This window comes from Phasianus colchicus, chromosome 7 (genome assembly GCF_987193195.1).
Source record: "Phasianus colchicus chromosome 7, bPhaCol1.hap1.1, whole genome shotgun sequence".
NCBI classification, from domain to species: Eukaryota; Metazoa; Chordata; class Aves; order Galliformes; family Phasianidae; genus Phasianus; species Phasianus colchicus.
In genome coordinates, this window is record NC_143442.1 from 18749482 (window position 1) to 18776893 (window position 27412).

General features: G+C 44.1%; 4 protein-coding genes across 15 annotated transcripts in view; 3 read left to right on the forward strand and 1 right to left on the reverse strand.

Annotated features, from left to right (window-relative positions):
- The first annotated feature begins 776 nt into the window (after positions 1-776).
- KLHL23 (kelch like family member 23) lies at positions 777-6438 on the forward strand. Its single transcript, XM_090143998.1, has 3 exons — positions 777-2023; positions 3480-3632; positions 4167-6438. Exons 1-3 carry the CDS (start codon positions 811-813, stop codon positions 4475-4477), a joined length of 1677 nt encoding a protein of 558 aa, XP_090000124.1. The 5' UTR covers positions 777-810; the 3' UTR covers positions 4478-6438.
- A 149-nt stretch (positions 6439-6587) lies between these two features.
- SSB (small RNA binding exonuclease protection factor La) lies at positions 6588-15827 on the forward strand. Of its 3 annotated transcripts, XM_031599507.2 has the most exons (13): positions 6588-6731; positions 9275-9349; positions 9759-9862; positions 10032-10206; positions 10372-10479; positions 10577-10677; positions 10893-10964; positions 11049-11091; positions 11785-11925; positions 12296-12479; positions 12639-12761; positions 14046-14150; positions 15697-15827. In XM_031599507.2, the coding sequence occupies exons 2-12, from the start codon at positions 9284-9286 to the stop codon at positions 14141-14143; spliced, it is 1215 nt and encodes a 404-aa protein (XP_031455367.1). In that variant the 5' UTR covers positions 6588-6731; positions 9275-9283; the 3' UTR covers positions 14144-14150; positions 15697-15827. The 3 variants fall into 3 exon arrangements, with proteins under 3 accessions (XP_031455367.1, XP_090000125.1, XP_031455368.1); XM_090143999.1 differs by lacking the exon at positions 15697-15827 and having other exon boundaries at positions 14046-14490; XM_031599508.2 differs by lacking the exons at positions 6588-6731; positions 15697-15827 and adding an exon at positions 7231-7253 and having other exon boundaries at positions 14046-14490.
- On the reverse strand, positions 14169-18156 carry METTL5 (methyltransferase 5, N6-adenosine). 6 transcript variants are annotated; one of them, XM_031599515.2, is made up of 8 exons: positions 17906-18143; positions 17615-17778; positions 16776-16890; positions 16146-16327; positions 15708-15790; positions 15361-15412; positions 14682-14731; positions 14169-14258 (listed from the first exon to the last, which is right to left on the reverse strand). In XM_031599515.2, exons 2-8 carry the CDS (start codon positions 17721-17723, stop codon positions 14211-14213), a joined length of 639 nt encoding a protein of 212 aa, XP_031455375.1. In that variant the 5' UTR covers positions 17724-17778; positions 17906-18143; the 3' UTR covers positions 14169-14210. The 6 variants fall into 6 exon arrangements, with proteins under 6 accessions (XP_031455375.1, XP_090000128.1, XP_031455374.1 ...); XM_090144002.1 differs by lacking the exon at positions 14169-14258 and having other exon boundaries at positions 14489-14731; positions 17615-17774; positions 18019-18156; XM_031599514.2 differs by lacking the exon at positions 14169-14258 and having other exon boundaries at positions 14489-14731; positions 17615-17774; positions 17906-18156.
- Positions 18157-18197: 41 nt separating this feature from the next.
- UBR3 (ubiquitin protein ligase E3 component n-recognin 3) overlaps positions 18198-27412 on the forward strand; it is a 94462-nt gene continuing 85247 nt past the window's right edge. For 4 of the 5 annotated variants that reach the window (XM_090143980.1, XM_090143981.1, XM_031599493.2 and 1 more), the window contains exon 1: positions 18198-18748. In XM_090143980.1, the coding sequence (XP_090000106.1) occupies positions 18303-18748 (446 nt within the window). In that variant the 5' untranslated portion in view covers positions 18198-18302. Of the gene's footprint in view, positions 18749-18961; positions 19278-27412 lie in introns of those variants that run through there. The other variant, XM_090143983.1, reaches the window with a different exon arrangement.

A 27412-nucleotide genomic window follows, 5' to 3' on the forward strand; every position in this document is an offset into this window, starting at 1 on the left:
ACTGGTAATTAAAAGAAAAAAGAAAAAAAAAAAAGCTTATTAATCTGTGCAGAGCAGGAACTCTCCTAATTTCTCCTTTTAGGGTGTGCAGGCACTTAACCAAACCTAACAAATGCTTGCCTCCCTTTGGTGAAGGGGTCCTGGACAGCCCTTTCAGCCCAGGAGAGCACTGGCAGGGCAGGCAGAGTCTGGCTGCGGGTCTGAAGGTACAATTCCCACTGGGGGGAGCACAGCCACCTTTAAGCCCGCTGTGCTTCATTTACATGTAGGGATCCCTATATCTCTAGGAAATGTGCCAGCAGAGAAGAGAAACTGTGAACCTCATTTTCAGAAGCAGTGATAGCCATATAAACTTCTTCCCGGGCAATTTGCCTGTAAGTTGGAGTCAGCACAATCTTGACAGTGCATTAGCCAGCACAGTTTGTGACTGTCATTTATGCTCTGCAAACACTTAGGTGTCTGAGGAAAGCTCAGCCCTCCCCCACCTTATCTCCTCTTTAGGGGATCCCTTCTCCACATTGCTCCTCACAGGCTGTCAGAGGCACTCTGGCTTTGTTGTGTGGCCGTGTGCCACCGGCTTGGTGACGCTCCCGGAGCATCTGTCCCTAATAGGGCTGACAGCCGCGGGGCCGTATGTCATCGCTGCCATAAGCCTTCCCCCCCTCCCTGGGGGCTGTGGAGCTGCGGGGCAGCGGCAGCAGCGACTTGGGCCGGCGTCTCTCCGCCCTTCAGCCGGGGGCTGCTGGCCCTGTCGAGGGGCCCCCACTGGGTGAGTACCAGGGCTGCGGGTGGCTTTGTGCAGTGGTGACGATGGCCCTGCCTGGGCAGGAGGACTACGTGTTCGCCTACCGCGACTCATCGCACCCTGCGTGCCTGCTGGACGCGTTCCGGGCGTTCTACCTAGATGGGCTATTCACTGACATTGCGCTTCAGGCCGCCTCGGGGGTCCTGCTGCATTGCCACAGAGCCGTCCTGGCAGCTTGCAGCTGTTATTTTAGAGCCATGTTCACAGCTGATATGAAAGAGAAATCTAAAAAGCAGATCAGGCTTCCTGAGCTCAGCCATGCCGTGCTGGAAGCCCTCGTGAATTATGCGTACACCTCCCGGATCCAAATAACAAAGAGAAACGTGCAAAGCCTGCTGCAGGCGGCTGATCTCCTCCAGTTTGTCTCAGTCAAGAGAGCCTGTGAGCAGTTTCTGGTCAGGCACCTGGATGCTGACAACTGCCTTGGGATGCATGCCTTTGCTGAGCACCACAATTGCTTGGAACTGGAAAAGGAATCCCGGAGGATGTTGCTGTGGCAGTTTGAAGAAGTGTGGAAGCAGGAGGAGTTCCTGGATGTTAGCAAGGAGAAGCTGGCTTTCATCCTCTCCAGAGATAACCTTAATGTCTGGAAAGAAGAGGTGGCTGTCGGAGCTGTTGTTAGGTGGGTTGCACACAATGTAGAGGAAAGAATTGAAGACATCTATGAACTGCTGAGCTGCATCAAACTGGACCTAGATAACATGTATTTGAGGTCAGCTTTAAGCCTGCAAAAAAAATGCCGACTTAATGATAATAAGATAAGGTCCCTTGTGTACAGTGCCCTAAACCCCAGTCCCAAAGGCCTTTCCAAGAGACCAACGGCCACCATGTATGTGGTTGGAGGATATTATTGGCATCCCTTATCAGAAGTTCACATTTGGGATCCTTTAACTAACGCATGGCTCCAGGGAGCAGAAATGCCAGATCACACTCGAGAGAGCTATGGGGTCACAAGCCTGGGGCCAGACATATATGTGACGGGAGGCTACAGAACAGAGAGCATCGAAGCCCTGGATACTGTGTGGATATATAACAGCGAGCGGGATGAGTGGGCAGAGGGCTGCCCCATGCTTGATGCGAGATACTACCACTGTGCAGTGTCCCTGAGCGGCTGCATCTACGCACTGGGTGGCTACCGGAAGGGAGCTCCAGTGCAAGAAGCTGAGTTCTATGATCCTTTGAAAAAGAGATGGGTTCCTATTGCAAACATGATCAAAGGTATGTAAGCTCTCATGAGGCCTCAATGTCAGTCCTCTCGTGTTTGCCACCGAGAAGTGCCACTGACACATTCAGGGCTAGAGCCTAGTCAAGTTCGGAGGGATCGTTCCGTTGATGTCGGGAGGCTTTTGTTCAGGCCTGTGTGGGCCAAGCTGCTACAAACACCCAATGGCTGCACTGGGCTGTGCCGTCGGGCACAGAGTGGACAAGCAATGGCAGTGCCATTTAAGTTTGTCTTCCTTCAGGAGATAAACTTCTATTTGAGTTGGAAAGAAGTTAGAAAACTGCCTGGGATTAGAGTCTGTTCAGCAGTCAAAAAAAATTGAGCTCCAGTAAAGGGACTGTGTTAGTTTGGTATAAGGTCTGATGGTTTTCTGTACAGTTTATTTATAAGTGTGTCATCATTTAAGACATCTTGCATGCAGCTTGCTCATATTCCAGAGTATCACCTGTTCAGGATCCTTAGTTAAATCTTTGGAGTAAGGATAATGAAAAGCATAGATACCTATTTTTAGCAGCCAAAATAGTGACCCACTGAAAATACACGCGCTTGGAGAACAACCTAACTAAAAGATATTATTTTGTTATAAAGCTTATAAACAATCATACATCTTATCATACGTTTTTACAACTTAACGTAATTATTTACTATTTGTTATATTTTAAAAGATTTTATTGTAAATTGTTGCAAAGTAATTTTTTTCAGAGATTTTGAGGTATTTAACAGGAGAAAAACACTTACTGTGCTCATGCCACTGTTTCTTCAATGTTCATATATCTCCTACAAATATTACTATTAGCCATTTTTAATTTAAAAATACGAATGCTACACTAATACTGCAAACAGATATTTGGGCCCATTTTCTGTGTGAAACTTTTTGGAGGCTTAAAAACTCACCAACATGCTAGTTTTTGTTCATGTTATCTTGCAGAGACATTGTTTTATTTTTGTTTTGTTCTCCCAGAGACAGAGCTATCACAGCTACATTCCATTTGTGTCCTTCCTTGTATAACAGCATTGTTAATAATATGGGAAAGACTAAAAATATCAGGAAAAATACCCTGAGACACTGAGTAATCTCAGCTTCCATTGACTTTGTCCTTGCCACATATGTGACACTTAAAAATGAGTTAAACATAGTGGAAGTGATTCCCTGTTCCAAATCCAGTGTTACCGTGCCCTTAGTGACTGAATAAAAATTGTGATTTTAATTTGTGTCTATGTTACGTGCAATACATGTCAGTTACTGCAATTTTATTTAATTGTTCATGACTTATCCTGCTAAAATAAGATGTCTTGTCAGTTTATTTAGTTTCACATTCATTTAAATACTTGCAAGCATAATTTCATCCTAAAACACTAATTAACAAGCTATTTAAACTGTGTTTATTGATGGGAGTGCCGCTGGGTGCTGTTTGTGGTCTGACGGTGTGTTGTGACTGTTGTACTGTGCAGGTGTTGGGAACGCCACCGCCTGTGTCCTGCACGAAGTCATCTACGTAACCGGCGGTCATTACGGCTACAGGGGGAGCTGCACCTATGATAAGATCCAGAGATACCATTCGGGTAGCAATGAGTGGAGCATCATCACCACAAGTCCACATCCAGGTAAACAACAAGCTCTGAAATGTGATGTTTTTGTTCCAAACTGGGGGCCTTTAAACCCCCTTGAATGTTCTGACTGAAAGGAAGGTATCTGGTAGGGCAGTGATGTCCAGAGTGGATGCTTGACCATTTACCAGGGGAAAGCCCTTCTCACAAGCATATGTTGTATGGAAATCACTCCATAAGTATTTGGCTAAGGAGTGCCTACCATTTATTAAGTATGATAGCAAGCTAGCTTTCCATAAAATCTGTCTGCTCATGGACATTTGGCAAAGATCTTTTGTATGCTTTTTAAAAGGATTTTCTTTATTTCCTACATTTGGTAACAGTAGGTTTCTAAAGAGATTATCTGTGCATACTGGTGCTTTCCTATGTGTGCTCTGTAACACCTTGGGCTTGCTCTGACCATGGGTAGCAGAAATCCTTGAGGTGTCCCCTCAGTTCACTGAGGACCCTCAGCTGACCTGTGTGCCCTGTGTTTGTCATGTCAGTTAGTGTTCTCATGCTGAGTTGAACCATGTTCCTTTCTTCCTGAAGAATATGGACTGTGTTCAATCACATTACAAAACAAGATCTATTTTGTGGGTGGACAGACCACGATCACAGACTGCTACGACCCAGAGCAGGACGAGTGGAAGCAGATGGCTCACATGTTGGAACGGAGAATGGAGTGTGGTGCGGTGGTGATGAACGGGTGCATCTATGTGACAGGAGGATATTCCTATTCCAAAGGAACGTATCTGCAGAGTATTGAGAAATTCAACCCTGAACTAAACACGTGGGAAGCAGTAGGCAACCTTCCCAGCGCCATGCGTTCACATGGCTGTGTCTGTGTGTATAATGTGTAAGCATTGGATTTTCACAGTGCTGATGAAGAAAACAGATACAGTATTCCTGATGGCACTGATTACCTCATGAACGAGATACCTAATACAGTCTCTTAGTGCACATTCATTAAGGACTGTACAATTTGTTTAAAACAATTCAGAAGGGTAAATATGGGAAAAATATTTCCATGTTTTCTCTGTCATGGAAACTTTTGAATGACTCTCATGACACGTTGTGCAGCTGTATCAGAACTACTGTGAAAAACAAATTTATTTTTACCAGTCACTGGGTAGAACTAACTTGGTGCTAAGATGAGCAAAACCAATGTATTTTGCTTTTCTGTGGAGCAGCAGGCTCAGGATATAATCTTTGACACTCTGAAGATAGATGTAGGAATAGCTCATTGCCACGGATCTGATGTGTGAGACATACACAGTGATATCTACTTGGAGAGTAGTGTTACCACATCCAGGAACTGCAGGCAGTTGCAGGGCATCCCTAAATCCACCTTCAGATGTCAGAGTGAAGAAGAGTACATAGAGAGAAAGGGGGAAGAAATACCACCTGGTAGCCCAGGTATGCAAACAGAAACTGTATGCTGGCTTCATGGTGTTGTAGAGGTCTTTTGGATTGTTTTGCAGCTGTTGTTGATTGCTGTATGTATTTACTGAGAGAAAAGCCTTACTATGATAACTGTTTTTGAAATTTAACACGTCCTCCTGGAATGGAAGGTGGAGTGGGACTGAGTGGTCCAGAATCTCCCTGCTGCTGTGGGGCTGCATGCAGTCTGACAAAAGTGATCCTATCACAGAGCACGGGCCCTGCAGTCCTGCTTACAGAATGACAGCAGAAACAGCTGCCTGCTGCTGGTACAGGAGTGAGGGACAGTGCGGGGCTGTGACATGCTGTGGTGGGAACTCCCTGCCCTTTCTTTTTGGAAAGAAGCTTGGATTTTATTGGATTTGTCAGGATCCAAGGAGGTGAACTTTGAGTTCACTGTATTTTTTTCCCCTAATCATAAATATTTTCAACATTTTTATTATTTCACATTTTTTACTGTTCTTCCCCTGCATTTGCTTGTAGTAGTTTGCACACAACTCTGAGCTTTGACGTGGAACCCTGTGATGTGTGCATAGCTCTTGGTTTGGTGCTCTGTCAGAAGCTCATGGGTTCAGTGTTCTGTTTTGTTAGCTGCCCAACTACTGAAGAGTCCAGATTGATTTCTTTACAGACTCTAAAATGTAAAGTCGTTTGAGGAACTGAGCTCTGCTGTTGCTTGATGTACACAGGCCAAGCAAGATAGCAGAAGAGCTAAAGGCAATTTGTTTCCCCTGGAAATGGCCACAGCAGAGCGTCATTAACAGTCTGGTGGGGCTGTAAAGGACACCACAACAGCTGAAGGCGATCTCTGCAGCGAGCAGAACTGCAGGCCAACCTGCGTACGTGTTCAGGGCAAATGTTTTTGTTTTGAAAAACACGATAATGGGAGCAGCTGCTCGTAGCTGGCCCCGACGTTCTTGGGCCCCATCTCCCACCCCTGAGAGCTGCAGCCCGGTGCGGGGCTACGAGCCAGGCCGGGAGGGACAGTGCCTGCCAGCATCGTTCCGTCAGCTCCCAGACGCTGCGTGTTGGCTCTGGGGAAAGCCGGGGCGGTTGTGGGGCTGCAGCGCGGCGCCGGACCTGGACCTGCTGCTGCGAGGGGAACCTCGGGGCTGGGACGGCGGTGCGGCGTCTGCCGTGACTTCTGACAAGGGATTCTGAATGCGTTAAACAGAGTGTAAAAGTTCACGGACTTTATTGTTATACTGTCATTTATTTATTGCTGCTGCTTTTTGTACGGTAACGAGCACTGCTGAAGGGGCTCCTCGGCCCCTGACCCGTTTAGCGCTGAGCTGCGCGCGGCGGCCATTGCGCTGCTGGCCCTGACCGGGGGCGGCGAGCTCGTGCATTGGCGAACTGAGGGAACGGCACGTAAGCTGAATCGACGGACTCACTGCGATCTATTAAAGCTTTTATCCACGTGACGCCGGTATTTATAGCACCGTTAGCATCTTCAACGCACGCGCGCTCGAATGAACGCTCACACTGTCTAATCGCCGCAGCTATGGCGGCCGGCACCCCGCCCCCGGGCGCCGTATCCGGCAGCGGCCCCGCCCCGGAAGCGGCAGCCACGTGAGGGCGGCGGTGGCGGCTGCGGGGCACGCGGCGCAGCCTGCAGCCTTTCAAGCGGCGGAGCGGTGCCGCGCGCGGTCCGAGCCGGGCCGAGCGGCGCAGGTGGGCGTGCGGGCGGCGAGGCGTGCGGGCGGCTCCGCGCGGGGACGGCTGCGGGCGGGCGGGCGACGGGGACCGCGCGAGGAGGCCGGGGCCGCCGGCCGTTCCGGGCCGCGCTTCCCGCGCTTCCCGCTGCCGGGCCGTCCGGGAAACGAGGCCGGGAGCGCGGAGGCCGGGCGGATGGTGCCGCCGCCCGCATCCGCCGCGCTGGCCGCGCGCTGCCCGCTGCTGGTCGGCGTCCCGCGCCGCGCCCCTGCGTGCCCGCGGGCGTCGGCACGTGGCGGGCGCTGCCGCTGCGGGGCGGCCCGGGGGCTCCGGAGGCTCGGGAGCGACCCGGCGGGCTCGCAGTGGGATCGGCGCTTCTCGCATCTACCGCTCGGCACGACGAATTGTAGCTCGCGCCCGTCCTGCTTTCGCGCGCTGCTGCGGCGGTCCTCGTGTGCGGCGGGCGGAGCGGCCTCTGGCGCCGCACGGCTCGGCGCTGCCGGCCTGGATGCCGGGCCGAGGAGGAGAACTTTCCCGGTTGTAAGGCTTCACCTCGAGGGCTTGCCGTAGTCTTCTGTTGCTTTAAGCTTCCTTACGGGATGTTTTTCTGCCCCGAAGCGCTATCGAGGAGGCAGGGTTTGCTCTGCCCCTCTTGGCGGCGGAGCGGGGCCTCTGCGCAGGGCGCGCTGCGGGCGCTGGGCTCCCGGAGCGGGCGGCGGGGCTGCAGGGCTGCGGAGGGGCCGTGAAGGACGGGAGGGACCGCGTGAAGGCGAGGGCCCGTTTTTCCACAACGCTGCATGGCACTCCTACCGCAGTGTTTCTTAATGGCCTCTGCGGTACCCGACGGTATAAACAGGAGTGTCTGCGTGGATCGGAAGGGGTGTTTCTGGGGGGTTACAAGAGCCAGGCTGCGCCCAGCAGACTGAACGGGAGTTCTCTCTAAATGACAAAACCGAAGCATAACAGCTGGCTTTGCTGAGCGCTTCTGTCACCCTGTCACCTCAGATGCTGCTTCTGCCCGTTCCTCACCTGGGCGGCACTGCCTAGCGGCCTAAAAGGACCCCTGATCTTATTTTAACAGAGACTTGCATGAAGAGTACCAGTTGGTACTGTAAAACTAAACAACAAGAGCAGCTGAAGGGACAGGCTGGTGTAGCCTGGCTGCATCTCACCCCTGAGAGGATTTCATAGCAGTTGCCTCCGCTTGGCCCTTTCCTGCTGTCCCGCTGGATGCTGCCAGCTGTGAGCTGGTGGTGCATGGTTCCTCTCCTCGGTTCAGTGCAGGTGCAGCTGCACATTGTCTCTTTGTGCTGGGGTTTCTTTAAAAAAGATACTTAGTTAAAATCCATCATATTATTTTCCCTCTCAGACTATGCAAGACAGTAACATTTTCCACAGCTCCTAGTAAGCTAGTATGTTATCTTAAATAATTGAGCTGCATTGTGAAAAGCACCTACAGGCCGGTGGTTCACTTAAAAGATTGCGTAGCGCTTAACAAAATTGGCCATCTTGGGGAAGAGCCATAGCAATGTGTGCTAAGTCACCTTCCCCAGACAGAAAGCTGTTCCTGGTTTTCATGGTCTCTTGTTCTCCCAGCCCCATCTCAGTGTCTCTGAGAATCTGTAACAAATTAGTGATAAAATGAATAAAGTGGAACAGTTCTTCAGTGGGTTGGCCTTCCTTGGATAAGGTGCTGCAGAGGCACACGATGTGTGGTTAATTAGTTGATCCAGGGGAAAAAGCTGAGTCTATTCTGTAGGTTGACAATAAATTCAACAAAGTTAGGTAACATCAGAAACTTATTTGGGAGTCAGGTGCCAGGGATAACAGCATGGGGGAGTGTAATGATGATGGCAGCACCAGAGTGAGGTGGTGAACTGATTGGTTTGCTGGAATTGGGCTGGCTGCTGTGGGACTGTTTAGGTACAGGTAGAAGCACAGTAGTGGAGATTAGGATGTGCAAGACTGGAATGCAAACCCATCTTCACCTGTAGTCCTGATGTTCATTGACTGAACTGGGGAAACTGAAGGCTGTGAATCTGCTTCATCTTCTGCAGCTGGGTTCGATGAGTGTAATGAGAGCCCAAAGGGAGAAAGTCAAAATCTGTGCTTCCCTTTTTAAAGCTGAATTCAGACTGATTTCTGGCACCTTTACAAACCCGCATTTTTCCTCATTCTTTCCTTGACAAGTGGTTACACTTACTGGGAATATCAAACAAATCTTGTTAGAGATGTTTTGCCTATCAATGAGGCCTTGGTTTTGATTTGACAAATGTTAGTTGTTATTGGTTCAAATCTATTGCTGTGGATCTGTGACTAGAAAAAAGGTACAATCTTGAATGTAGAATGCAAAAAACTGAAATACTGAATTATTTTATGTGTTTGTTAATTGTTCCAGTTTCCATCTGGAAGTAATGTGGTCCCATTTAGAGCTGATTCACAAAAATAAAGGTGGCTGAAGATCTTGTAGAGGCTGCAATTAATTGCAACACTACAGAAAAGCTCTGTAGAAGTTGGTAATTAGTATTTAGTGACTTTGCTCCAATTTCTCTTCCACACAGCTGGCGAAAATGGCTGAAAATGGAGATGGTGAAAACATGTCTATCTTGGAAAGCAAAATCTGTCAGCAAATTGAGGTAAGTTCAATTTATAGTTTGGGACCTGAACTGAGATGTAGTTTTTAGAGACTGTAATTGGTAGGGACTTGGTAATGGGAAGTTGTGCATCAGTAAACAATTAATTACTGTGTTTGTTGGGGTTATTCTTTGCATGCAAGTAGGAAGATGCATTTTAATTCAGTAGGCTTAATTGTGGGGGGAAAAATCCTGTTTGGGAATCTGTGCTGTTCAAAATTTTAGCATGCTGCATAATTTGCTATTATGATTTACTTTTGGAAGTGTCACATTAAAGCAGGAAGTAATAACATGAGAATTCCAATAAAAATAACTAGAATTTTGAACGTTTCTATCCACTGCTGTAAACTGTCTAATGGAAAAGAGCTTTTGAAGTGTGAATATTCCAAAACAAATCTTTCTTTTTTTGCAGTACTATTTTGGCAATCACAACCTACCAAGAGACAAGTTCCTAAAGGAACAGATCAAATTAGATGATGGTTGGGTGCCTTTGGAAGTAATGATCAAATTCAACAGGTAAAGCAAAGTACATCTAATTTGGATAGAAGGGTAATTTTCAGCTACTAAAATCTGTTCTGGTGGTCAAATGGGTCTGTTCTGCACATGCATTCCTCTTGCTGTTTCAACATTTGGCTTCAGCTTTGCCCTGTGTATTTTTCATAACCTGCGTCTCCTTACTTGATAGGTTAAGTCGCCTTTCGAAAGATTTTGGTGTTATAGTAGAAGCACTAAGAAAATCCAAGACTGGTCTAATGGAAATAAATGAAGACAAAACTAAAATCAGAAGATCTCCAAATAAACCCCTTCCTGAATTAAATGACCAGTACAAGGCTGCAATTAAAAACAGATCTGTATATGTTGTAAGTAAGCTTCTTCCTTTGCTCTGAGCTATTCTGGGTGGCTTTGACTGAAAAGCATCTAACCATAGTCAACTTGGTTTAACTCATAGTAGATAGTCAGGGGGTTACTTCTGATGAAGTATTACAGTTTGTTGCATACAACTGAAGCTTTGTGCTGTTTTACAGAAAGGCTTTCCATTAGATGCAACTCTCGATGATATCAAAGAATGGCTGGAGGATAAAGGTCCAGTTGAAAACATTCAAATGAGGAGGACACTGCAGAAAACATTCAAGGTAGCTCTTGCAGTGAACAGTAAGACCTGGGGCAGGGATGCCTTGTGGAGTACATTTTGTTAAATTATTCTAAAATTGAATGTATCTCACTCAACAGGGGTCAATATTTGCAGTGTTTGATAGTGTTGAATCTGCCAAGAAGTTCACAGAAATCCCAAACCAAAAGTACAAAGACACAGAGCTGATAGTGCTTTTCAAGTAAGTCCACCTATCTGATGTATGAGCTAATAAGAGTGGTCAAGGGTGGATTGAAGTTTCTATACTGCTTTACAGATATCAATAACACAGATCTTTGGAGATGAGCATTTTGATGCTAAAGACAGAAGTAGCCAATTAACAGTTGAGACTGTCTTATAAAGTAATTACAGTGGAATAATCTAAGTAGTATTAACAAAGTTTACATTCTATTGAAGGGAAGAGTATTGTACAAAGAAAAATGAAGAAAGGAAACAAAACAAAGTAGAGGCCAAAGCAAGAGCTAAACAGTAAGTCCTTATCAGCAGAAATGCCTAGTTTTATCACCTGACCATACAAGAACCGTCTCTTAACTAATCTTAACTTCTCTACAGGGAAAAAGAAGAAAAACAGAAACAAGCAGCAGATGCTGAGATGGTATGAATTTCTTATCTGTCTGTAGTTGAAAACTGTTTTCTCATGGATTTTCAATAACAATCCCGTTGCAGCTGCACGCTGTAAAGCTAAGGTGGGGGATAGTCACACCTTTACATTCTATAATAGATCACTTTCTTAAAAGCTGAGATGACTTCCACAACTAACCTACAGTAAGACCTCCTTTTGTCATGGTATTGCGTCTTATTTTCAAGAGACTGATTTTGCTAAAGACTTATCCTGGATTTGAATTAGTAGGTACGTTTGCCTGCTCAGACAGGATCCTAAATGCATCAATTAGATGATCATTTTCTTCCATTTTTTTTCTCCTACTTAGAGACTCTTGTAGGGATGTAATCTGTGTTATGTATGTTTTCAACTTGAGTTCTCAGCCCTTGGAACTGTTTCAAAATTTCAAGAGCATAAATATCGTATGGAAAGGATTCCCAACTTACACATAAATGAATCAGTAAGCAAAGAAATAAAAATTGTTTTTAAAAATGTCTGAGTGGAGCTGTATGAGACTTGGACATCAGCATAAATACATAGCAAGGATGCTTTGCTTGCTTGTGGTATTAAGAAGGCTGACTTTAGTTGCTTATTTATTGTTAGCATGTTTTAATGTTACGCTAGAGGGATGGAAAAATACATTTAAAGCTTGGCTTTTCAATAAAAAAAACTTTTTTTTTTTTAAAGAAATCTCTAGAAGAAAAGACAGGATGTCTTTTGAAGTTTTCTGGTGATTTAGATGATCAAACATGCAGAGAAGATCTCCATGCGGTATTTTCTGATCATGGAGAAATCAAATGGATACACTTTGTAAGAGGTGCAAAGGAGGTCAGTATAACTTTGGACATGGAGTTAAGATCTTCATATTAGTTTGAAACTGAATCATTAAATGCATATGCTTTTATATCAAATAATTATTTTTTTTCTCTTTGACTTGTGCAACTGTAGAATATTTAGAGAATAAGATCATTTGCTTAAATTCTTTCAAAAGGATGAGTAGAGATTCCAGCCTCCTCAGCTGATGGGTTAAAACCTGGGAGTGAGAGTGTTTGTTATAATAGCTTGAGGGTTTTGCTTCAGTCTAGATATTTCATGCAAATACTGAACTTGCTGAGGTACCTAGCAGGATATGTTCATCATTCAAGTCGAGTGTTCTCATGATAAAATTCAAATGCAAATACCATTTTTTCTTTTTAAGGGAATCATCCTATTTAAGGATGCTGCAAAAGAAGCTCTGGAAAAAGCTAAGGAAGCACATAATGGAAACTTACAGCTTCGGAACAAAGATGTTACTTGGGAATTGCTAGAAGGAGATGCAGAGAAAGAAGCTCTGAAAAAAATACTAGAAGATCAGCAGGAATTGCTGAAACAGAAAGGAAAAGGTCCTCTCTGACTGGTTGAAGCATTTACAGTGTTCTAGGAGTGGTGTTATGTATTCACAATTTTATTAGCACAAAATAATTACTAACTGTAAAGGATAATTTTAAGCTTGTCAATTAAAAGACAAATGATACCAAGTTCCTGTCATCTTATCCCAACAGGACGCAAACTTAAAGGAAGAGGGGGGAAGATACCTCAAGGTGCACACAAAGGGAAGGTACAGTTTCAGGGCAAGAAAATAAAGTTTGAGAATGAGGAAGAAGGCGAAGATGGTACTAAAACAGGTATACTATTCTGCATGGGATACACCTTCTTTATTCCAGAGGGCTTATTAATGGACCATTTTTTATTTTCTAAAATTATTTCTGGTCTATCTCAGCCCTATGCTGTAGTACTTCAGTTGTTGTCCTCTGTCAGTACTAGTAAAGTAGCTGTTAAGGTCATCTGTTCAACTCTTTTCAAAAGTTAAAATTGTCCAAAATACATTTTAAAGTATTAAAACATTTACTAGATGCTGAGGTTGTACTGCAAGGCTATTCAGGGCATTCTGCACTGAGGATGGTGGTTACCATCAACTACTGCCACCCTCCCTATCCCCACCCCAGCATCTTGAGGCATATCAAGTCCAGTAGTTCTGGATAGTGGTGGGGCTCAGAGAAGATGAACAGCTAAGTTTTCTGTTGCTTAGATGTGACCTACTTTAAAAACAAAGAAGAAAAACCAACAAAACACAACCATTCAACCCTACACCTCTTAGATTTCATTCTGTCATCTTCTTACCTGCCCTAGTGGTGGAACTTCTACAGGTGTTGTGATTTAACCTTGCAGGCAGCTAAACACACACAGCTGTTTGCTAATTCCCCCTTCCACTGTGGGATGCAGGCAGGAATTGGGGGGGACACACCACAACTTGTTGATTGAGATTTTAAAGTAAAAAAGCTGTTTACTGAGACAGAAATAGTAATGATAACAGTATATATATTTACAAAACAAATGATGCAGAATGCACTCACCACCTGGCCTGATACCCAGACAGTCCCTGAGCAGTGACACCCCCGGCCAACTCCCCCAGTTGAGTTGTTCTGTATGATGTTATGGGGTATGGAACATCCCTTTGGCCAGTTTAGGTCAGCTGTCCTGGCTCTGTCCCCTCCCCGCTCCCTGTACTGCTCCAGCCCCCTCACTGGCAGGGAGTACAAGAAGCTGAAATGACCTTGGCTCTACGCAGCACTGCTCAACAGCAACTAAAATGTATTATAAACATTGTTCTCCTTAAGCCAAAACACAGATTCATACCAGACGCTATCAACAAAATCAACCTCTGCCCTACCTGAAACCAGGACAACAAGGAATGCATTCATTATTTCAGAATGCGTAGAAATTCAAAGTCACATAATAAGCAAACCATCTATCATAGCCACAGGGCTGAGGATCGATCTAGGACCCAGGCATGGGCAAACATGTGTGAACATTTAAGAGTAATTTAAGTTGTTCTTTTTTTCCAGAAGATTTGGGGTAGTGGAAAGACTTTCCTTTACTGTAAATTGACTATGTATTCAATTTTGCAGAACCAGTAAGTCCTAAGAAGAGACCACTAGAAGAAACAGAAAAAGAAGAATCTGCACCAAAACAACTGAAAACGGAAAATGGAGATGGAGCTCAGTAATACTAAAGTAAAAATACCATTGTTTTTATTAGTTCATTTTAAATAGGTTTTAAAGACATGTTTCAGTTCAGGAGTTTCTGGTAGAAAATCTAATGAAATCCACTTCAATGTCAACCTATAATGAGAAGAGACATTCATTTCATTGGGTTACAACTTCTTGTTGTTGTTAAAGCAGCATGCTTATTCTTAAGATGCCAATCTGGAAAACTTTTGTATGTATAGTTTTGTTTATACTGTCAATGCTCTCAAATTCTCTGGCATCCCATTCAAATGTAAAAGGTTCCTGACTTCATAATCTCAAAGTGATATTACATAGTAGCTACCAATAAATTCAGAACTGAAAACTGCTCATTACTGACCCCTCTGTTCAACCACTAAGTATTAATCGCAATGGAACTTACTGTTGTCATAAGAAACTTTTCTCAAATGCTATGAATCATCCAGTAGATATGACCCTAAAACTTAGGTTCTTTCAGTGGTATTCAGTTGCCCTAATACAAAACACTTTCTTCTCAGTTGTGTTAGGTTTTATACTTACTGATTTCTTCTTATGGAATTTGTATGATGCTGGTAGGTCATATCTAAGTTCTGTGAACAGTATAAAAAAACGACACTGTTACTCTACAATGATTATTATAAGTAAGTTGTTATTTTATTAACTTACACCCTACATCTATGTTCTGTTGCTTCTCCTGCCCACCTCTGAGCCTTGCCTGGGTAATAGTTTTGACGTCTATGCTAAATTTCTTCACTAATTAGGACTGAAAATTTAATCCGCCTATATCAGACATAAGTGGACAGCTGAGAAGCAAAAATGCATCTTATGCACTTGTGCAACTCCATGTCTTAAGTAAGTTGTATGACTATAAACTAGATAGCTGACGATACTTAAGGATCAGGAAAATAACTGAACTGCTCAAAATACTTGGTTGACTGCAATGGCAGGATGATTTCTCATTTAAGAACTCACATTTTTGGTTACGTTATTCCTTCTTAAGCAGAAAGATGGGTAATTTCTTCCTGAAGACAAAAGCTAGTCCAGGAAGAAATAAAATTACACTTTTTTTTTTTTAATAAAAGGTTAAAAAACACTTGTGTCATTTTTAGTCTTAAATTATACTTAAATTATACTTAAATTTCCCTCTAGATGTTAAGTTTGTATTGTCTTACAGCTGTTAGCCCCCAAGAAAATACTTTTAATAAGAAATTAATTTTACCTGCTATGACTTCCATCTTCACTTCCCATTCATCTGCTTTCTTTTGAACATGCTGCAGTGTTAAACAGAGCTGTCTTTAAAGGCTGATTTTTACAGAGTTCTATGAATATCAACACACCTGTATGAATTTAGGAAGTCTCCAATGCCTCTGTTTTTCAACCTAAAACATTAGATGTACTTATCTCCACGTATGCAAAATCACAGGTAGTCTTTGATATCAGTATTCACTCAAAATGGGCACAAACCATTGAAATGTGAACAAATCAAAGAAGCTAAAGACAGTATGACAAATTACCAGCTGCTTAATTGTTTGTTTATTGCTCACTCTATTAACAGGGAGGACCTACCTGCCGTGTTGAAGTCTTGTGAAGGGAGTAGACAGCTGTTTTTGCCATTTGTAAAGCGGTTTTCAGAAAGACCATATCCATCCCTAGAAGAGTGCTGAGATCAGAACTGCTAAATGCAAGTTTAAGAGAACTGTTTCATGCTTCAATTTTTCTGAAGCAATAGCTATTTGAGAAAACAGCAGTGAATGCATTACAGAAAAAGTTTCTGCAACTTTGCCAACTGTTTTTAATAAAAAAAAAATAAGGGATATGAAATAGTGTTGTGTTTGAAACCCAGTGATTTTTAGCTGTAGCACTGGAGTGGTTGACCTCTACTTAAAAAACTGATTTCAGGACAGCAAAACATTGTCCCATATTGCAACAGAAAGATTTCATTAAAAGTATCTCCCCTGATACTTTGTTCCTAATTGCATCTGTCTGACTTTCAGAATTACAAACCTTTATTATGTTTGGTACCAAAAGGAGGATTCATGATAACCGTGTCAAAAGTCTCTGACATGCTGTCTGGCAAAGAGGAGACATCACATTGTACCACATCAACATTTGTGAGCTCAAAGTCTTCAAGGTTGCTGTTGAATATTTCCAATGCTTCTGCATCTATGTCAAACCCCACACACAATCTATTTTTAAAACAGAAACCACACAGAAACAACCACTTTAGTCTGCAAAATAAGAAACTGTTCCAATTCTGTAGCAAGTTTTTGAAAAGGAGTGGCGTGAACTTGTTTTAACTCAGAAAAAGGCACGCAATAACAAGTTCAGTGCTTATAGAAATGAGAGTAGCTGTTGTTTTTTTCCAAGTATCTTTATAAGGTTTGTGAAAGAAGTTCCATGTGTTCCTTCATTCAGTGCTTCAGGAGAGAACAAATGTTATTGTTTCTTTCATGGCAACTGTCCATCTCTTCCACTACTTGAGAGGTTACTGACCATAGAAACATGTTGTGCAAATAGCACAAATAAGCATCAGATGGGTGCCTATGATTTGTTCAGCACTGCTATGTTCTGATTTTATTTTGTCCTATTCGATACTAGAAAAAAATGACCAGAACTTAGTACTGAAATACTCACCCTGCTCCCAACATTGCACTTCCAATGCTGAGCATGCCACAGCCACATCCTAAATCTGCAACTGTTTTGTTTTCAATATCATCAAAAGTATTGTGAATTGTGTACAGCATACATGCTGAGGGGAGAAAAATACCATCAGTAATTTCAAATTTCAAATACATCCAATTAATCAACAGAAATTACTTTCTTCTGCCTTCAGAAAACTCTGAACTGAATGTTTCTTATGCAAAATTAACCCCACGTTTTCACTGTCTGTAATCCTCGTTTTCATTTTTATGTGAAAATAAGATTTTATTTTCACATAAAGATTTATGATTTTATTATAATATTATAAGATAATATTATAATAAAAATTTCCAGGTAAGAAAAAAAAACAACAGTATTTTTGGTCTGTTGGGTATAATTCATAAAGATTAGAGAACTTTTAAATTTGTGGAAAAGGTATGCCCCTAGTTTTCTGGGGAGGAAAATCAACAGAAACTTGCAAACTTTTAAGATAATGGAAAAATTCGGAATAATGGTAGAGGTGAGTGTCTGTATTTGCAGTACTGGTTTTGTACGTCACGAAATATGACCATTCCAGGTTCCATTTACAGGCTAGGATGCTTCTATCACAACATGTCTTTTAAATCCGCTGACACTAATTTGGGATTGTAAATTATCAGTTTACTTCCAATAAGTTAACGTAATTAAAAATTAATGGATCCATCTTCCTAGATAAAATTTGTCAACTACGTCTGTGGTGAAAGCTGTGAATGAGCGCAGTGGGGGAAGCAACAAACATCCTTAGGAAGAAGCAGAAAACGGGACGTGTTACGAGAGCACAGGGCGCACCTTACCTGCGATGTGGGGTCTCGTCGGGTACTGCTCAAGGAGCACTTTTGGACTTTCAAAGGTATCGACCTGCTGCAGGCAGCTTTCCAGTTCTTTGAGCTTTAATTTCTTCATGTTTCCAGTGGGACTCGATCCTCATGTGTCCCTTCCCACTCTCCCTTGACTCTAGCTAAGAAAAACACAAAGCATCAGTGTATTGCGCGGTTCTAACCTTAAAGCCCCCCGCGGCAGCTGACAGCCGGGCCCCTGCGGGCGGGCAGCGCCAGGCGCCCCCATTCCCGCCGCGCGCCGCCCACCTCAGCGCGGGGCTCCGCTCCCAGCGATGGGCGCCCAGCGCCGAGCCCCGGCCCCGCTCCTGCCGGTCCGGCCGCCCTCCCGGCTCTCTCGCGGCCTACAGGTACGGCCGTACCCCCGCTCCTGCTCTCTCGCTCCCGGGGCCGCCCCGAGGAAGGCCGGACCCGGCGGAACGGGCCGCGAACCTGCGAGCCGCCGGGGAAGGCAGAGGAAGGGGAGGGGCGGATGGCGAGGGAGGGGAGGGGAGAGGCGGCCCGGCGGTATCGCGAGAGGGAGGCGCCGCCGCCGGGAGGGAGGGGAGGAGAGGAAAGGAGAGAGGAGGAAAGGAGAGGAGGGCGGCGAGGGGAGCCCCAGAGCCGGGAGCCCGGCGCGGCCGTAGCGGCCCCTCGGCTCCGCATCATGGCGGGGACCGGCGCCAGCGGCCGGGAGAAGCGAGCGACGGCGACGCGGCTGAAGGCGGCGCTGGGCGGCGAGAACGGCGCGGCGGCGGCCGGCGAGTTGCGGGCGCTGCTGGAGCGGGTGCTGGCCCCGGCGGCGGGCTCGGGCGGCGGCGAGGCGGCGGGCGAGGCGCTGGAGTGGTGCCGCTGCCTGCTGTCGGGCGGGGAGCCCTGGGACGGCTTCGTGCAAGCCGTGCGGGCCTACGACCCGGCCACGCTGTGCGGCCTGGTGTGGACGGCCAACTTCGTGGCCTACCGCTGCCGGACCTGCGGGATCTCGCCCTGCATGAGCCTGTGCGCGGAGTGCTTCCACCAGGGCGAGCACGCCGGGCACGACTACAACATGTTCCGGAGCCAGGCGGGGGGCGCCTGCGACTGCGGCGACGGCAACGTCATGCGGGAGGCCGGGTGAGCGGCGGGCGGGCACCTGCGGGAGCGGCGGGCGGGCGGCCGCCCTCCTGCGGGCCGGGGCGTTGGGCGGGCGCCTGCCGCCGGCCGTGCGAGCGGCGGCCTTCGTCCGGCCCGGCCCGGCCCCGGCCCTCCCGCTGGTCGGCGGCCTGGCGCTGAGGGCCGGCCCTCGGGGCGCCGCTGGGGCAGGAGTTGCCGCGCCCGGTCTCGGCCTGCTCCGCCGGCCCCGGGCTGGGCGCGGGCAGCGCTGCGCTTCGTGTGGGCGCGCGGCGGATGGCGGGCAGATCGGGTGCGGGAGCCGGTCTCCGTTCTCCCAAGGCGCGGCTGGCGTTGCCTCCCGTTGGCTGCTCCAGCTTTAAAGCGGGCTGTCGGAACCGCTTAGGTGGGTGCGGTACGGCAGGGCTCAGGAAAGGGAGGCGTCCGCAGCGCCCTGTCAACGTGCAGAGCCGCCGTGGGCAGGACGGTGCCCGGCGTTACGAGCAGACTTCGGTATCTCGTTGTATCTGCCTTTGTTCCATTGTACTCAGCGGTAAGAGGACGGATCGGCCGACCGGCTGTTGGGTGGTACCTGGTTCGTACACCTGGGATCTCACACCCGGCTGTCTTTCTGGAGCTCACCGTGCTCCTGTTTGTTACTGGAGGGCCACGGGTTTGCCAAAAGGCAGCTCGGAGTACCTGAGTGGGGCTTCTGAGCAGCGCTGTGGAGCCGTCTGGGTTCCCTTAGCCTTGCTGGCACGGTGTGCTTCCAGAAGATCCATCTCCTCCCGGTAAATCCTCCCTTGTGGTGGTAGCAGAAAAAGCTAAGGAAGTGCAGAAATAATAAAATGCTTTCCTTAGTTTCTGTGTTTTTAACACCTCATTTTTTTAATGCGTGCAGTTCTGCTTAAAGATTGCATTTCTGATTCTGTTTCTTGGTGCCTGTGGTAACGGGTCTCCCGCTCTAGGCCTTGAAGTGCTTTGTTTCTTTTTTTCTTATCATGTTTTTTTGCCCCCACCTCCCCATTCCTGTTAACTCTCTGCCTTCACCATTTCTTCATCCTTCCTTTCTGGTGGAGCCTCTTCCACTTGAGGACTCCCTCCAATGGAAGAGATTTCTTTTTGGTCTTTTTGTTTTGAGAGGTCTTCATTTATTTCTCTGTCAGTTTTTGTTCAACTTCTGCTTCTTCTCTTTCCTCAGCATCAGTGAAGTAACAATTCCCCTTGATCTTGAGAAGTCAGACAAAAATACATGTCACTTCTTCCAGTGTGGGATAGATTGAGGGCTCCTCATAGTGGTAGGATTTTAAAAGAGCATGGATAAATTGAACTACTTCGGATAAACATTAATATGACTTCTAGTATTGCTTTCATCTCAGAGTTTATGGCTTCCGTAACTGTCTTTTTCTATTTTAAACAGTTTTTTTTTTTCTTGAAGAGAGCTGATTTAATAAAGAAGTTAAGTTGATAAATTTGCAGCGTAAACAGATGCAAACCCTCGGGGCATTTCTCTAATATTTATTCTAGTTATTACTTCTAATAGTAGAATTCAGGAGTAAATTGTCTTTGGTATAAGCAGGATCTTGTTGGTGGATTTAGTCCTTCCTGCTACAGGATTTCACAGTGTTGGTCTAGGAACAACGCTCTTGGGTGAGCAGTCTTGTCCAGCCCTGGGCATACAGAGCCAAACCTGCTGGTGTGTGGGAAACCCACCCATCATGTGGGATAGTTAAATTTAAACCAATGTAAAAACATGAACAAGTGCAAACATACTTGTGCACATACACACAACACGCAGCTTTGCCTGTTGACTTGAATTGCTTCAGTGCAGCGTGTTTAGATAAATTGATTGACCTTTGTGTGTACAAATCAGCTGCACAATGGCAAAGGTAATGCTTTACAGGTGACTTGGGAGGCTTTCATTGTCAATTCAGGAAATAGGAGTGTGACTAGCCCGGTGTAACCTTGCCCACCCCAACCAGAGCTTCTATTAATAGCAGAGGAATCAAATGTGGAACCTGCTTTCAAACTCAGTAGGCAGATGGTAGATACAAGTCTTTGTAGGTACTGTAAATGAACATATAGTAGCAGTAGTTTGTTCCTCGTGGTTACTGTTACCTGGTCCATGTGTTTAGTGGTTTGTTTTTGTGGGTTTTTTCTTTTTTTTTTCCACCATCTGAAAAATAGTTTTAATGGGGTGTTAGCTAACAGATCTACTGTAAAGGAGATCTCTCCAGCTCACTATCTGGAGTATCTATTCATTTTCTCTAGAGGTGGCTTTGTCAGCAGTGTGAGGATAGATATGTTTGTTAATCTTTTGACACTATTCAGAACTGCAATATTAGAGATAAATATTAGTTTTGATTTTTTTGGTATCTGATGTCTTTTTATGGAGAAGCCAGGATATACTGTGATAGCTGCCTGCTAATTTGGTTTAGGTATCTTCTGCATTTCTCAGTTATTTCAGAAAAATCAAACCTTGTGATTCTCATGCAGGACTCGGTGGCTTTGGTGGTTAACTTCAGTTGATCTAATCTACCAGAAGGTAATTTAGACTTTAAACTCAGGTATGTTCTATAAATTTTAAGGATGTAGCTGCTTGTCCAAGTACAAAAAGCACTAGCTGTGACAAAGTTTTCTAGATTTTGAGCACTGGTGATACATCAGTGGGTGAAAATAATTTGTAGTCCTCTCCTGTGTGGTGCTGAGCCATAGACAAAGGAAATGTGCAGCTCCGTCAGAGGTAACTAATAATGTTTTGGAGACAGTTCTATAGTTCTAAAGCATTGACGATAGACGTGCTCACGGTTCAGCAGATGGGCTCATCTGTTTGGAACAAACATGCAGTTCTACAGGAGGAAATTCAGACTGGAATGTTTTTTTGGTTGGTAGATGATCTTGTGGAAGAATGAAACTTTGTAGTTTATAAAACAAGCTTGAAGGAAGCGATACGCCATGTGGTTATAATAAGAGTAAAACTAATCAGTGATGTGTTATTGATGAATACTGTCTTGCTTTTGTGGTTATCTTGTTCCGATTCCCCTTTCCGTCTGTAGGCAATAACCTGATATACCAGAGCCTTTACTCTTCGGCTGTTTCATTCTCCCGTGTCCTGTTTCTGAGTATGCCTTGCTGTGTGTTAGCTTATTTGTTAAATTAATCATGTGGGAAGCAGATGTTTTAGTGCTGCATTATAGTACAAAGAGAATAATATCTCCATCGAAAGTTGCATATCCTGAAAGGCAGAAAGCCAGGTTAAGAATTTCATTAAACAGGCTTTTGCATTGATGTTTGCTGTGTATTTGATGGTAGTTATGGCAACTGGTGGCTCTATTGACATGGAACATTGCCTTCTCTTATGACTTATTAAAAAAAGAAGTCGTAAGAAATTATCAATTTCTACATGTGAGAGTGGGTCATTTCTTTATTAGTAGGCTTGTATGAGGTAAAAAAAAAAATAAAATAATAATAATCTAGTGATAAACAAGGTGACTGATACAGGTCAGTGTTATATGTTGTGTGTCTAACAGCACCTTCATGTAGCTGTAGGTTTTCTGCAGCCTTGTCTCTCATTATCCATATTTGCTTTTCCTTTAATCTCTGCTGTCTGAGAGGGTACCAGTGCTGTAGGCTTCGGAGATCCCATCTGATCTGCACACTGGGTCAGATCCATCTTGATGTCTGTGGTTATCTATTGGGTCTACTGTGATCCTGTACAAAAAGACTGGAGAATTCTCATGCTTCTAATGAATATAAAAGTGAAGTATACTCACAGTTTTCAACCTGCTAATTTCTCCTGGTTTAATTTAGTTGGAATTGGCTCTGTTTTTTTTTCGTTTTTTTTTTTTTCAGGACGTAAAAATGTTTGCGCCAGGAAACACGCAATAATTTTAGTTAAGTTTAAATTATCAACAGTAGATACCTCGTATTGATGACCTTTGCTACTTTGTCCCTACTTTTTTCTTTCCCTCTTCAAAATTCCCTATTTTATCTGACTTCAGAGATGCTGCTGTACAGGATCTCTTTTCAATAGAAATGGCCTTTCCATCTTATGTGGGAGCTATAGCAGAACATTATTTCTATTTGTTTTGCCAAGTAAAAAAGTAAGGGATGTTACTCCTACACTTGAAAAAACTTTTTAGACAAGCAATTGAAAAAAAACAAGCTTGCTGTTGAGAAAGCTGCTATGTCAGTTACTTTGAGATGTGTTCATAGTGCAAGATATCATCTTTGGTTGTAGCAGCTGCGATCCACTTAAGATCAGAAAAGTGAGTTTAAGACTTGGTTATGAGAAATACAGGCAATGACTGCTACTGGCAGTAAGCAGATTACGTGGTTACTTTGTCAGCTGTCTTTCAACAGCAAATTTAGCTGTTGAAAGCTATTTAGCACAGGCAAGGTGTTGCTGCTTCAAGGCTGTCCTTTCCAGCGTGGCTCTGTCAGTTGTGTTCTTGTTCCAGTTCTCCAGGACCTGCGGCTTCCAAGAGGAGAGGAATACTTGTTTGGGCCTTTCTGCAGAAGGCTGGATGCTTCAAGAGCAGGCTGAGGCTGTACATGTAGCCAAGAAGTTTGGACTAAGAACATTTTGAAACTACCTTGAAAGGTCCTCAGGATTGTTGGGCTGTTATGTGTGGCATTCTGCAGGATTGCTATCAATGCCACAGCTTCTTTGTTTTGAAACCTTCTGGGCTACCAAGGACTTTTGGCTGAAGGGACTTAGGAGCTAAGTCTGGGTTGTTCTGCCTGTTGCCTTGGCGTGAGAGTCTCAATAAACCCTATCCTGTCCTTCTGCTCTGGGTGTGACTCTTTAAAACACAGCTCAGCAGCCTGATCCTCCACTAACAAGCTGCAGGAATTCATGTTGCACAGTACTGATCACAACGTTTTGAAGAAATGTAGTTACTGTGCAGGAAATAACTGCACAACTGATAAGAATCCCTCTGCCCTCCTCACCTTTCCTCATGTAAAGCTTGGCATTGTGTATTGCTGCTTAGGGTTCAACAGTGATATTCAGGAGTTTTTGTAGGGCTTTAAGTTTGGTCTTATCCTTGGAAAGCAAGAGATCTTGGATCACTAGTAATTAAGTCCATCATGACTTACAGCCAACTCACGAACCTGTCTGTCTTGATTTCCCATAAGAATGTATCCAGTGAGAGCTGCATCAGTCTCTAAAGTAGAAGCTGCAGTGTTTTCCAAATGGTTGGCAGCCAAGTGATAATTTTGGATTATTGCTTTCAGAGCTGTGGCCTGACTAGACGCCATGTGCTTTATACATGCCTCAGGAAAACTCAGTTGTTTCACAGGCGTCAGTAAGGGCATGAGGTGAGTGTCCCTGGCTTGGATTCAAATGCATCAATGTACACAACTTTTTATACTTAGAAGCTTCAATTCTTGCTGTATTACCCCCTGTGGAAAAAGATAAGTGATAGTCCTACCCCACTAGTTCTTGTTAGTAGGATTAGCCTGGCTTGAAGAACAGACCAGTGCTGTTGTATACCATACCTTGTCTGAAATTTGATTTATTCACTGTGTGACTTAGCTATTGCTTTGTAACATACTTTGACAGGTACTCAATTTAAGAAGAGCCAATGTTTTAGAAGTCTGTGTGGACTTGTTTGGATTTGGGCTGATAAGTGTTGGCTTTCAGTTCCTTTGCTTTGATCTTCTTAAGTTCCCCTTATCCCTTTTTTTGAAACTCTCAGCTCTCCAGGATTGTAAGGTTGCCACGTCAGGGTGGAGCATCACGTGTCTGGTCATATCTGATCTACATAGAACTGTAATGGATCCATTAGCAGCAGGGTAGCCAGGATTTGGGGTGAACACATTTGTAAGGCACTTCTTTTACATTTTCTTAATGGCAATCAATGTAAGTTCTTTCAGGTGAGGGGACATTCTTTATTAGAACTTGCAGAATGTCAGGAATTCTGTGTTTAAAAGAAGTCTGCAGTGGTATTGGACAACTGCAAGTGATTTAAATAACAGTCTCATCGGTGCTCTCCTTTATGGAAGATTTTGATAGCAAACTTTGAAAATAATGTTCTTTATGTTTGAGTAGCAGAGCAGCTATTTGAATCCCACGATAACAAGGACTGTGTAATTAACTGTTGTCTTTGTCAGGACCCATCTCTGCTTTTTGCATGCTGCCTGCAGCAATAATAGCTTTGGCATAGAACTCACAGGCACTTACCTTCCCAAGAAAACTGTAAACTACATATATTGCCCTTTGCTGGAGCTTAAAATAGTATCTTCAATTTAAGTAGACAACTTTTAATAAAAATCCATGCATCTGACTCAAATCCAGAAGAAATGAAAGTTGTTTTTGTGTGGGGTACAATGCAGTCACTTAGAACTTTGTCAGACTAAATCTTTGGGACAAAGTGCTACTGGCTGGATGTTTGACCTGCTTACATTTTCTTGGGAAAATTTAGTTGTTTCCTTAGTAGGAGGTATTTTGTTAACTCCGATTTGAAACTTTTGCTTTTTGTTCTTTAAATAGAAGATGCACTGTTCCTGTGCTTTAAGGTTGATGGGACTCTGAAAGCAAGTGGGTGGGGAAGCTGTATGTGAACTAATGGCTTGGGATGATGCATTTGGACCATATTTTGTACTTGCTGATGCGCTCGTCTTTCAGATGTCAGCTGGGAATTCTGTTCTGTGAATGTTCTGCAAGGCTAAGAACTCTGACAGAGTTTTTTTGCATCCTGAATTAGTGTGTGCATCATCTTAATTTCTTAATTTTTAGCTCTGTATATGGAAAAAAAATATATATATAAACATACCTTTAATATATATAAATATACTTTTAGCTCCATGTTGTGAAATACTTTTGGACACAAATAATTACCTCATGGACTTTCTTTAATGTTAATTTTCAAGACATTTGCCTTTTAGAGTTGAGTCTGAAGAATGTTCTCTTCACTACCTTCTTCAGTCCAGTGAAATGCTAAATGAACTACTTGTTCAGGTAGTGCCATACCTATTCTCAACTGGAAGAGCTGTTTTTCCTGTTGGAAAATGTGATTAGAGACTATATGCATGCATGCATGCAAATGGCTGAATTAAGGTGATGCTAATGATCTTCATGCTGCCATAAACAGAGTAACTGATGCTCTTTCAACATGCAAGAGCTATGCTTTGCAGTCACCGCGTTCTTCTCTTTGCTGTAGCTTTTTCAGAAGGGTATCACATTTGTAAGTCATCTAGCAGTGTGTCTGTTATTGTATAAATATACTTAAAATAGTGTGAGTTGAGGCTTTTCAGTCAAATGAAGTAAATGTAACCTGTACTTATGTGTAATTATGGTGATGTAATTATTTCCCAAAGCATTGAGTTTTTTCAGACAGACAGTATTTTTTGTGTCAGAAGATGTGTTGCTCTTCTGAATTACTCATTTTTCTCAAAATGCTCAGATTTAACAACTTTATGTGTCCATTCGAACATAAGCTTGGTTCCAGCTCTCTTCAGAAATCCATTTCTCCTCATTCTTGCTGTATTTCTAAGGTTCTGCAATAAAAACTGCCATTCCTACTCTCTGGTTGATGGTGGGCACTTGTGCATTAATGAAACTCATTGTAGTTTTATCTACTGTATGAGATGCTTGTGTCTGAGAACTAAGTGGGAATAATAGAAGCGTTCTTCTGCAAAGCCTCTTTGTTTGCTTTGTGTCCTCACTGGGGAGCTGCAGCACTCAGCACTGCGGATCTGCTGGGGGCTCCTGCCTGTCCTGCAGGGGTCAAGGTATCTCCCAAATACCTACCCCAGGATTTCTAGCCTCCTAGAATGGCTCAACAGCATTGTTGCAAGCGCTTGCATCCTGGAAGGATGTCCTTGAAGTATGCTTGTGGGCCTCCTTGCACATTTCATAGATCCTTTCTTGATTCCAAAGGCTCTACTCTGGAGCCTTCCTGGTTAGGAGGGTTACACACATCCTTCTGGTTGGGTTTGCTCCTTGCCAGCACATCTCTAGTGATAGAAATGCAAATGCTGAGTTCTGTCACGGCTCATCTGTTGGTTGTAGGTAGTTTCCTTGCAGAGCAGAAGCTGTCACCTCTCAGGCCTTCAAGTCAGCACCACACTGATTCGTTTTTGGAAGCCTGTTTTGCAGGTGAAAGGAATGAATTTAGCTGCTGAAATATTGAATTCAACTATTGAATTAATGTCGGGAGCAAAGAAATCTGGACCTAAATTAACAAGTGGGATAGTCGGCTTATTTTTCAATTAATGTCATGCTTGATGTTGGCTAGGGAAAGTGGATTTCCATAAAGCAAGGCTGCAATATACCAAAGGCCTTTTTCATTAAGATAAATTTCTAATTCTGTTTATAGAAGTTATATTTTGTTCTGAATTAACATTTGCTTTCGTATGCGAATAGCAAAGGAAGGGAAAACTTGTGAAAACTCTTTTACCAGTATGTGAAAAATCAGTTTGTAAGATCTCTAGGAGACAATTGTAGCCCTAAAAATATTTTGCATCTTGCATCTGTTTTGTAGAAACAGCGTAGTATTTGCCTCCTGGTTTTAGTTGGGACAAAATGCATATTCTTTTTGAAGTGTTTGTTGGGTTTTTATGTGCAAAATCTATTCATTTTGTTTGAATATTTTATGAAACGCTATATGACATTCTGTCATGCAGTGACATATGATATGAAATTTGTGCCTATTGTCCTAAATAAAACCTCAGTTTGAATGT

Bases quoted from the DNA above. Each gene is read 5' to 3' on its own strand.
- SSB (XM_031599507.2), top strand. From the start codon at position 9,284: ATGGCTGAAAATGGAGATGGTGAAAACATGTCTATCTTGGAAAGCAAA. The intron at 9,863-10,031 runs GTAAAGCAAAGT...CTTACTTGATAG, and splicing joins GTAATGATCAAATTCAACAG to GTTAAGTCGCCTTTCGAAAG. The intron at 12,480-12,638 runs GTCCTCTCTGAC...TTATCCCAACAG, and splicing joins GCTGAAACAGAAAGGAAAAG to GACGCAAACTTAAAGGAAGA.
- KLHL23 (XM_090143998.1), top strand. From the start codon at position 811: ATGGCCCTGCCTGGGCAGGAGGACTACGTGTTCGCCTACCGCGACTCA. The intron at 2,024-3,479 runs GTATGTAAGCTC...TGTACTGTGCAG, and splicing joins TATTGCAAACATGATCAAAG to GTGTTGGGAACGCCACCGCC. The intron at 3,633-4,166 runs GTAAACAACAAG...TTCTTCCTGAAG, and splicing joins CACCACAAGTCCACATCCAG to AATATGGACTGTGTTCAATC.
- METTL5 (XM_090144002.1), bottom strand. From the start codon at position 17,723: ATGAAGAAATTAAAGCTCAAAGAACTGGAAAGCTGCCTGCAGCAGGTC. The intron at 16,891-17,614 runs GTAAGGTGCGCC...TTCTCCCCTCAG, and splicing joins GACGAGACCCCACATCGCAG to CATGTATGCTGTACACAATT. The intron at 14,732-15,360 runs GTAAAATTAATT...TACTGTTCACAG, and splicing joins GAAGATGGAAGTCATAGCAG to AACTTAGATATGACCTACCA.